The sequence below is a fragment of the Cucurbita pepo genome, chromosome 14 (genome assembly GCF_057944985.1).
Source record: "Cucurbita pepo subsp. pepo isolate OVF chromosome 14, ASM5794498v1, whole genome shotgun sequence".
Lineage (NCBI taxonomy): Eukaryota > Viridiplantae > Streptophyta > Magnoliopsida > Cucurbitales > Cucurbitaceae > Cucurbita > Cucurbita pepo.
Window position 1 is genome coordinate 5,809,087 of NC_141811.1, and position 10,523 is coordinate 5,819,609.

The 10,523-nt window shown below is 37.2% G+C and overlaps 1 protein-coding gene across 2 annotated transcripts; it reads left to right on the top strand.

The window, feature by feature from the left end:
* The first annotated feature begins 792 nt into the window (after window positions 1–792).
* LOC111810415 (L-arabinokinase) lies at window positions 793–9,608 on the top strand. 2 transcript variants are annotated; one of them, XM_087117530.1, is made up of 27 exons: window positions 794–1,164; window positions 1,509–1,616; window positions 1,866–1,934; window positions 2,496–2,579; window positions 2,784–2,860; window positions 3,018–3,084; window positions 3,233–3,290; window positions 3,394–3,461; window positions 3,537–3,599; window positions 3,762–3,815; window positions 3,914–4,016; window positions 4,104–4,213; window positions 4,298–4,417; window positions 4,577–4,633; window positions 4,766–4,932; window positions 5,038–5,203; window positions 5,289–5,372; window positions 5,471–5,596; window positions 5,675–5,887; window positions 6,089–6,176; window positions 6,256–6,299; window positions 7,040–7,135; window positions 7,504–7,580; window positions 8,010–8,376; window positions 8,877–8,948; window positions 9,035–9,238; window positions 9,328–9,608. In XM_087117530.1, exons 1-27 carry the CDS (start codon window positions 1,057–1,059, stop codon window positions 9,457–9,459), a joined length of 2,982 nt encoding a protein of 993 aa, XP_086973656.1. In that variant the 5' UTR covers window positions 794–1,056; the 3' UTR covers window positions 9,460–9,608. The 2 variants fall into 2 exon arrangements, with proteins under 2 accessions (XP_086973657.1, XP_086973656.1); XM_087117531.1 differs by lacking the exons at window positions 8,877–8,948; window positions 9,328–9,608 and having other exon boundaries at window positions 793–1,164; window positions 8,949–9,064.
* Window positions 9,609–10,523: the final 915 nt, after the last annotated feature.

Consider the following 10,523-nt stretch of genomic DNA (forward strand, 5'->3'; position numbering starts at 1 on the left):
TAAATGACAAACGAACAAAAATATAGAAAAACAAGTTAATCATGGAGTAGTAGTGCATATAAAAGTTCGTTGATGATATTCATGTAACAATAAATAACATTGTAGTTTTTATATTTATAATACAAAAATGAATATATTATGTGTTAGTTTGTTCATGGAAATGTGCTGAACATAATTTAACTGAATTTTAAGTAAAATTTTAAAAATAAAATTATTTTTTTTTTGAAAAAGAAACTTAATTTAATTTTTTGAAAACGTATTTAAAAACTAGGGGTAAAAAGCAATAGATAAATAAATAAATAAAAATACATGGTGGATTTGGTTTAGAGATTTAAATAGAAAATTAATGATTTTATTTTTACATTATATTTTTAAGAATTAAGCTATAAGTTGTCTTTTTTCTAAAAAAAAAATATTTTTTTCAGGAACAGTTTTGGAATCTTACTAAATTAAAATGTATATTTTTGGAAATAAAATCCCATATTTGGTTATTTGTTTGCTTTTTATTAAATATATATTTTTTGAAAAAACTAAAACAAAGATAAATTTTGGAAATATTATTTTTACAATTTAACTTAAAATATATGTAAAAATTATTATTAGTCAATAATCCCCGAATTTTATGGCTCGGATATAAGAAATTAAATAATTATTGGCCAGTATTAATATGACGTGGAGCTTACGCAATTAAAAGATAAAATCGAAATAAAAACTGTCTTTTTTTTTTTTTAATTTTTATTTTTATTTACTTATCCGAACAGTATTTAATTTGGAATTAAAATGTCTTAAAACAGAGCCCATCGCCGAAAAGCCTAAAACAGAATCAGAGAGAAAAAACGGTTTCTCTCTCGATGGAAGACGGAAATAAACTCGACAGTCATACGGTTTCTTCCTCGGGGGAAAATCCTCAATCATTTTTTGATGACTGAAAATTCTCCATTCATTTCTAAAAATTCGTCTGCTTCGTCCTTTTCCTGTTCGTGGCTTTCTTTTGTCCTGTTTGTTTAGAATTAATTGTATTGGGATTTTTTTGATTGTTCGACTGGGAGGATCGAAATGAGGATTGAGAAGGAGGCCGAGGCTGTTTCAGCGTCCCGAAATCATCTGGTTTTCGCTTACTATGTTACTGGTCATGGATTTGGCCACGCTACTCGCGTTATTGAGGTCAGCTTTGTTCATCCCATTCTATTGATCGTGTTTAGAATCAACTTTTTTTTTTTTTGGTTTCATCTTGTTGATGAGAAATTGTGAGTTTGACTTATGAACATGGAACCTGTAGGGCTGGAGATTTCGAATGAAGCTGAATTATCGAGGAATTTTGGGTTTATTTAGCGTGTTCCTTTTGAATTTCGATTTTGGGGTTTTGTTTTATGTGTTTTGCTTCGTTGAGGGAGTGGGGTTATATGGGACGTCAGAATTTTCCTATTTTTGTTTTGATTGCTTACTTTTTACTCCGGCGATCATATCCTGATTATCGAAGATGTTTGACGTAATGCTTATGTGAAAAGGTTGTTCGACATCTTATACTTGCTGGGCACGATGTTCATGTGGTCAGCGGTGCTCCGGAGTTCGTTTTTACTTCGGCAATTCAGTCTCCTCGCCTGTTCATACGAAAGGTAATTTCAATTCCAATGGCAGTTCAAGAGATTCGTTTCTTTTCTTTTATGAAAGTTTAATTTGATTTTCATTCTTTTTCTTTGATGTTTAATCAATTTCTTGTGTTTTACATTTGCGATGCATTTTTGAATGAATGACCATGTCATTACTTAGAACAAACAGTATCATTTGATTTGGATATGCAAACCATGTCAATTCTTATGCGAAAATGATTCTGTAGTGTTTGTAAAAGTCTCATTACTTATCAGGTATTGTTGGATTGCGGAGCTGTTCAAGCAGATGCACTGACAGTGGATCGGTTGGCATCATTGGAGAAGGTGAATGGAGAAATATTTAATGTTTCTTTTCTTGTTTATTGTGAGACCCTACTTCGGTTGGAGAGGGGAACGGAGTATTCCTTATAAGTGTGTGGAAACATCTTCCTAACAAACGTGTTTTAAAACTGTGAGATTGACCACAATACATAACAAGCCGAAGCTGACAATATCTCCTAGCGGTGGGCTTGGGCTGTTACAAATAGTATCAGAGCCAGACACCGGGTGGTGTGCTAGCAAGGACGTTGGACCCCCAAGGAGGGTGGACTGTGAGATCCCACATCAGTTGGAGAGGGGAACGAAACATTCCTTATAAGGGTGTGGAAACCTCTCCCTAGTAGATACGCTTTAAAATCGTGAGGCTGACGGCGATACGTAACGGGCCAAAACAGATTTATCTTCTCACCAGTTATTTGTTTCCATTATTCTCCCCTGATCCCTTAAGAAAAGAAAATACATTGAAGGCTGGAGCTACCGGCTACTTCACTATATTCTTATTAGTTTATGCTTTATCATTTTCTTTTTCCTTCTAATTGTGTTACCGTTTTTTTTTTTATCTATTAGTATCATGAGACAGCTGTGGTGCCTCGTGCTTCTATTTTGGCAACCGAAGTAGAGTGGCTCAATTCAATCAAAGCTGACTTAGTGGTAAATGCTTCTCATAGTATGTATACTAAATAGTGCAATTCAAACTGCATAATATCATTATGATGATGCATTTTTGGCTGTTAATTGGTTGATTATCATTATCATCTAATATCAAAAACCCAAGCGGGAGATTCTTTTGCTTTAAACCACATATTTGATATAAATAAGGCTTGGCGGATTTGCTTTTGTTGCCATGATAAGCAGGTTTCAGATGTTGTACCAGTTGCTTGTCGTGCTGCTGCTGATGCCGGGATTCGATCTGTTTGTGTCACAAACTTTAGGTAACTTAATGTTTATCAATTTCTTATTACTCAGAACTGTCAATATCTCTTAAATTTTAATGCTCTTTTCACTTGGCACTTAAAGTAGATTTGGCAATATCTTGCATTGTTCCAAAACTCTCTTGTTTGGCTAATGATCATTAGTTTTTATTTGCAGTTGGGATTTTATCTATGCGGAGTATGTGATGGCGGCAGGGCATCATCACCGTTCTATTGTCTGGCAGGTGAATCAATCTCTTTCTTCGTTAATGTGTTGCTGAGGCCTTGATCATGCTGATTAGAGCTATATGAAAAGAATATGGTCATTCTATTATCTCCTCGGAGTAGCCCTTGGTTGGTCATTTCTTGTTAATTCGTTATGGCTCTTTACAGATTGCAGAGGATTATTCACATTGCGAGTTCCTGATTCGCCTTCCAGGATACTGCCCAAGTATTAATGTTCTACCAATCATTTTTTTAACGATATCACAACTCATGGCTCTGGGTTTCATCTTCTTTAAATTTATAATTATACAACACATCCACTTTTGCAGTGCCCGCTTTTCGCGACATCGTCGATGTACCTCTAGTTGTTAGAAGGCTTCATAAGCAGCGCAAGGAGGTACTGTCTTGTGGAGTTTTGTTAAATCTCTTGATCATTTTAAGTCAATAACGCTGTCTTGATTCATTATTATAGGTCAGAAAAGAGCTTGGAATTGGAGAAGATACTAAGTTAGTTATCCTCAACTTCGGGGGCCAGGTTTGTCTCAGTAGTAATGCTTTCATTGCTTTCTTTTATGAAATTGAGATGCCTGCAAAGACGGTATAATAGCTTTCGCTTTTGAGCAAGATGAAATTTCAAATGTAGCCTTATAAACTTATTAACTTTTCCCTTTCTTGTTTTTGTCTCTCTCACTGGCAGCCTGCCGGCTGGAAGTTGAAAGAGGAATACTTGCCCCACGGCTGGCTGTGTCTGGTATCTTTTGAACATCTTATTTCCATCATTTTCATAAGATAATTAGGTGATTCTATGATCACGAACATGACATTGTGGCATTTTGACGATTGGTTCAGGTTTGCGGTGCTTCTGAAACTGAGGAAGTTCCACCAAATTTCATCAAACTTGCAAAAGATGCATATACACCTGACCTAATAGCTGCTTCTGATTGTATGCTGGGTGAGTTATGTATAATATCGTCAGTTGTTGGTCCCTGAGCTTAACTGGATTAACAGAGGTAGATTAATATTCTTACTGTTCTTTCAGGCAAAATTGGATATGGAACTGTCAGTGAAGCATTGGCATTCAAATTACCTTTTGTCTTTGTTCGTCGTGATTATTTTAACGAAGAGCCATTCCTTAGGAATATGCTTGAGGTGAAATTGAATTGCTGTCTTCTAATGTGTACTCCATGTATTCTGGTTGTTCATAATCTAATTATTTCATCATCTCATGAACAGTATTATCAAAGTGGAGTTGAGATGATAAGAAGGGACCTACTCACAGGTCATTGGAAACCATATCTCGAACGCGCAATTAGTTTGAAACCTTGCTATGAGGGTGGCACCAATGGTGGTGAGGTATGGTCTTCTACACATTGTATCAGCATGTTCTAGCAGTTCTTCTCGATTCTATTTAGTTTGTCTACCTTTTTCCATCGATAAAGACAAAGCGCTTCTCCTTTTACGTTCATGGGGTACGATTGTTCTAGTTTCTAATTCTCTCTTTGAAAAGTTCAGGTTGCAGCTCATATCTTGCAGGAGACAGCCAGTGGCAAAAACTATACATCAGATAAGGTCAAAATCAACTTTAGTGTACTTGTTTTTTATCACTCTTACGGACGATTATTTCCGTAGCCGAGTGAAATTTGTTGTTTGTATATGGTTGGTGTATGAGACATCTTGTGTTATTCTCATTTTTCTCTATAGTTTAGTGGAGCTAGAAGATTGAGGGATGCTATAGTTCTTGGTTATCAACTCCAAAGGGTCCCAGGACGAGATCTATGCATTCCAGATTGGTATGCCAATGCTGAAAGTGAACTTGGTCTTTCGTCACCACCATTATCTGTAGAAGGGAGGGGCTCTCACATGGAATCGTGAGAACTTTTTGAACTTGAAATGTAGTTTTATCTTGAAAACAGGTAGATTCTTGTTTTTTAATCTAATAATACCTGTTGTTGTATGATCATGACTTTTAATAGATATATGGAAGACTTTGATGTGCTTCATGGAGATGTTCAAGGTCTTTCTGATACAATGAGTTTCTTAAAGAACCTAGCTGAATTGGACTCAGTATACGATAAGGGAAACGCTGAGAAACGCCAAATGCGAGAGCGGAAGGCTGCTGCTGGGCTTTTTAATTGGGAGGTTGCAATCTTGTTGTCTTTATTGTTATTTCCTTTTGGTGAGGATTAAATGGGAATACTTATTATATGTATATTTGTGTATACAGGAAGATATTTTTGTGACGAGAGCTCCAGGAAGATTGGATGTCATGGGAGGCATTGCTGACTACTCAGGAAGTCTTGTTCTTCAGGTAAAGTTAACACTTTTGTTCTCAATCTTCAAATACTTATTCCTTATTTATAGTAGCGATTCTAACATGCTCTTTCCCTCTCTCTTTTGTTGTTGTAGATGCCTATAAGAGAAGCATGCCATGTAGCTGTGCAAAGAAACCATCCGACTAAGCACCGCCTCTGGAAACACGCTCAGGCTCGACAGAACGCCAAAGGCGTAGGGTCCAAACCTGTTCTTCAAATTGTAAGTCGTAACGTTAATCACCATGGACTTATCTTCCTTTCGTTTTCTCATTAATCATTATTTTCTCTACTTGATTAGGTGTCGTATGGGTCAGAGTTGAGTAACCGTGCCCCGACGTTTGACATGGATTTGTCGGACTTCATGGATGGGGATAAGTCAATGTCGTATGAGAAAGCAAGGAAATATTTTGCTCAAGATCCTGCACAGAAATGGGCAGCATACATTGCAGGCACCATATTGGTTTTAATGAAGGAGTTGGGTGTTCATTTTGAAGATAGCATCAGCTTGCTGGTAGGCAAAACAAATTGTGTTATTTTTTTCTGCCCAAAGTATTATCTTTCTAAAAGAAAATGTGATATGTGGGATAGTTTTAGGGCCTTTTGATAAGAAAGGTTTTAGATAAGTTTTTCTTTCAACTTTGGAGATTTCTCCACTAATCAGGATGGATGTTCTAATTGTTCTTGGTCATTGACCCCATTTAATATGGGACAGGTTTCGTCGTCAGTCCCCGAAGGGAAGGGTGTATCGTCATCGGCGTCGGTGGAGGTTGCTTCAATGTCTGCCATAGCTGCTGCTCATGGTAATTTCTAGAACCTTTGCTTGTATGGAGTAGGCATTTGTCAATGAATGAAATAGAATGAAATGGGAAAATATTGCAGGATTAAGTATCAGTCCAAGGGATCTGGCGCTCCTTTGTCAAAAGGTATGAACTTTAAACTGAGGTTGATTTTGTTCAATTATGTTAGGAATCACGACTCTCCATAATTATAGGATGTTATCTACTTGAACATAAGCTCTCATGACTTTGTTTTTAGATTCTCCAAAAGGCCTCATACCAATAGAGATATATTCCTTATTTATAAACCCATGATCAATCTCTTAATTAGTCGATGTGGGACTCCTTTTCTAACAATCCTCAACAATCCTCGCTTCGAACAAAGTACACCATAGAGCCACTCCTGAGGCCTATGGAGCCCTCGAACAGCCTCTCTCCCCTTAATCGAGGCTCGACTCCTCCTCTGGAGCCCTCGAACAAAGTACACCCTTTGTTCGACACTTGAGTCACTTTTGACTAAACTTTCGAGGGTCCCAACTTCTTTGTTCAACATTTGAGGATTCTATTGACATGACTAAGTTAAGGCATGACTCTAATACCATGTTAATAATTACGACTTTCCGCAATAGTTTGATATTGTCCACTTTGAGCATAAGCTCTCGTGGCTTTGCTTTTGGGTTCCCAATAAGACCTCATACCAACGGAGATATATTCCTTACTTTCATACCAACGGAGATATATTTCTTACTTATAAATCCATGATCAATTCCTTAATTAACCGATGTGAGACTCTTCTTCTAACAATCCTCGACAAATTATACTATCTACATATAGCCTTTTTGTTTCTTTTAAAGAACTAAGAAGTGTTGAAAACGTTAATTAACTAGGTGGAGAATCACATAGTTGGAGCACCGTGTGGAGTGATGGACCAGATGACGTCCGCGTGTGGTGAAGCTGATAAACTGCTAGCAATGGTGTGTCAGGTATGATATCATAATATCCCGTCCAATCAACGCCCCATTAAAATCTAAACCAGAAGAAGCATCATGTGTTCTTCAAAATATAAAAGATGGCTCGAGAATGATAAGCTTTTCTTACTCAATGTGGGATCTTTTTGACACACAGCCCACTCCTCCTAGGCTGGCCAGGTCCCAGCGACCCCTTTGTGAGGAGACACCCAAGGTGTCCCTGAACATATAGGTTTTGCCCCTCACCTGAAGGGTTCTGGAATACCTAGAGACCATTTTTCATATATTTCATTAACAGCAACCCCCTCTTTATCATATCTGAGTACTTATTTTACAGGGTAATAATAACGTGTTTTGGAATTGGATTTCGTTTTGTTTTTCAGCCCGCGGAGGTGATTGGGCTGGTTGATATACCTCGTCACATTCGATTTTGGGGGATCGATTCAGGAATTCGACACAGGTAACCTTATGTGTTTTTTTTTATAAAGTGTTATAAGTTGGTTTATGTTTTTTAAAAAAGTTACCTTTTTCCTTGATAAGTTGTTCTCTTTTTAATATATTCTCTCTACCATACCTCTTTGGCTCTTTCCAACTTTTACCTTTTTCTTTCTTACTTTAAAGTTGTTTCTCTCAACTTTTTTCCTCTATTTTTCTTTTCTACCAAGTCTTTTAGTTTTCTTTCTTTCTTTAATACACATCTTTCTAACCTTTTAACCTTTCTCTTTCTCAACAACTTTTTCACTCCAAAATTTATCCTTCCTATTTTTTTCACCATAACCTTTTTCCCCCCTTAAACTTTGTCTTTCTAAATTCTATCTTTACAAAGTGTTCTATTTTCAAAAGACACAAAACATCAAATAGTTGTTAATCTTCATTGTTGGTGGTGCAGCGTTGGTGGGGCGGACTATGGGTCAGTTCGAATTGGAGCATTCATGGGGCGGAGAATGATAAAGTCAAGAGCATTGGAGTTGTTATCAAACTGCTCATCACCGGCCAATTGCATAAGCCAGGATGACTTGGAGGACGACGGCATTGAATTACTGGAAGCCGAATCCTCCTTAGATTATCTATGCAATCTCCCGCCTCACCGCTATGAAGCCATGTACGTCAAGCAGCTGCCAGAGACGATAACAGGGGAGGCTTTTGTCGAGAAATATTCGGATCATAACGACGCTGTTACGGTGATCGATCCAAAGAGGGTTTATGGAGTCAGGGCCTCTGCTCGTCATCCTATCTATGAGAATTTCCGTGTCAAGGTATGCATTTGCATTGGCATTTACATTTTGCAATTTCAAGTACTATACAAATATTGAAGGTCAGACTATACATATTTAGTTTTGTGAGATTCCACATTGGTCGGAGAGAGAACGAACATTCCTTATAAGGGTGTGAAAACCTCTCCATAGTAGACACATTTTAAAATCATGAGGCTGACAACGATACGTAACGGGCCAAAGCAGACAATATCTTCTAGTGATGGGCTTGACCTGTTACAAATGGTATCAGAGCCAGACACCACCAGTGAGGATGCTGGGCCCCCAAGGGGGGTGAATTGTGAGATCCCACATCGGTTGGAGAGGGGAACGAAACACTCCTTACAAGGGTGTAGAAAACTCTCCATAGTAGATGCATTTTAAAACTGCGAAGCTGACAACGATACGTAATAAGCCAAAACCAGACAATATCTGAATTGTTATGCATATGATTGATTGATTGGTTGGTGGATGTTGAATATGGTTATGGCTTGGATTTGAAGGCCTTCAAAGCGCTGCTCACATCTGCCACTTCTGACGACCAACTTACATCTCTTGGAGAATTGTTGTATCAGGTACTACCATATATATGCCAACTCTTACAAAAGCAGTGAAAAAACCAAATAAAAATGGTAATATTTGCATTGTGGTTGGAGCGCAGTGCCATTATAGTTACAGTGCATGTGGGCTGGGTTCGGATGGGACGGACAGGCTCGTCCAATTGGTTCAAGACATGCAGCACTCGAAGGTATCCAAATCCGAAGATGGGACATTGTATGGAGCAAAGATTACCGGTGGGGGCTCCGGTGGAACCGTCTGCGTAATGGGTCGAAACTCCTTAAGCAGCAGCCACCAAATCATCGAGGTCTCTTTCTTTCTTCCTTTTGCACTTCCTCTCTTCCCTCCCCATATGGTTGTTTATTTGATTCTTGTAAGCTTTAATTGGTGATTCAGATACAGCAAAGATACAAAGGAGCAACAGGGTTCTTGCCATATGTGTTCGATGGTTCTTCCCCTGGTGCTGGTAAATTTGGATACCTCAAAATTCGAAGGCGCTTATCATCCCTTAAAGCTAAAGAGCAATAGCAAGAACATCATTCATACACTTTCTTGAGATATAATAAGGTATACTACCTCACAAATACGAGGTGAGGAGGATTCGAACTTATATCGACTTACTTTCATTCATCGCTATTGATTTGTGGAATAAAATAATTTAATAATTTTTCTTTTAAGGCTTCCATGATCTCGGTTCTTATTATGATAAGATTATTGGCTCTCTCAATAAATTTCATTAAATTGTTATTAGAGAGAAAATGAGAATAATTTTGGTTACTGATGATAAAATCTGCGATCGATCCGAAAAAACACTACTAGATACGATTATGCTTTTCCTTCGCACTATTGAGATTCTTGTCCAGCTGTCTTTATTTATTTTCTTTGTGGAATAATTAAAAGATGGTAGAGAGATGAAAGATTCTTGGAGAAGAGAAGGAAAGTCATATTGAGTTTTAGAGAAATTTCATAAAAGGTTTTTGAGTGAAAATACATAACACGATTGAATTGGCAAGTGAAATGGACCCGATATAGCTTGACAATTAAATGAGGTAGTATAGTGCTTGCCAAAATAATTCGGAAAATCAAATGTATGACAACAAAATATTTCACATTTGCATTTATTATGTGTATGAACTCTAGATGGATGCATTTTGTTTATTAGCTCTATATATTTGTATTTCAGTCACCTCAATCAAATTTTAACTCTATCTGATTTCACGTAATTTGATTCGTACGAAGATTCTCTCAATTCAATACAACTTTAACTCTATCTGATTTCACGTAATTTGATTCGTACGAAGATTCTCTCAATTCAATACAACGAAAACTTCATTCGAAATTAAAAGATCATAAAAAAAATCATTACTTATTTCAATCATTTTTTTACCTATGAAGAAAAAAAAAATTGAATTTGGAAGAAATGTGATGGGGAGATGTATTTTATTATTGGTGTGAAATTAAACAAAAACAAGCGGAAGTGGGACCCAAAGAACGTGGGTAACAATAAAGAAATGGGTGTCTGCCACGTGTCCACGTTATTATCTTTGAATAAAAATATTCCCGTTTGGTGATCGATCATCCACCCTCGTTGT

Bases quoted from the DNA above. Each gene is read 5' to 3' on its own strand.
- LOC111810415 (XM_087117530.1), top strand. From the start codon at position 1,057: ATGAGGATTGAGAAGGAGGCCGAGGCTGTTTCAGCGTCCCGAAATCAT. The intron at 2,861-3,017 runs GTAACTTAATGT...TTTTATTTGCAG, and splicing joins GTTTGTGTCACAAACTTTAG to TTGGGATTTTATCTATGCGG. The intron at 3,600-3,761 runs GTTTGTCTCAGT...TCTCACTGGCAG, and splicing joins TCCTCAACTTCGGGGGCCAG to CCTGCCGGCTGGAAGTTGAA.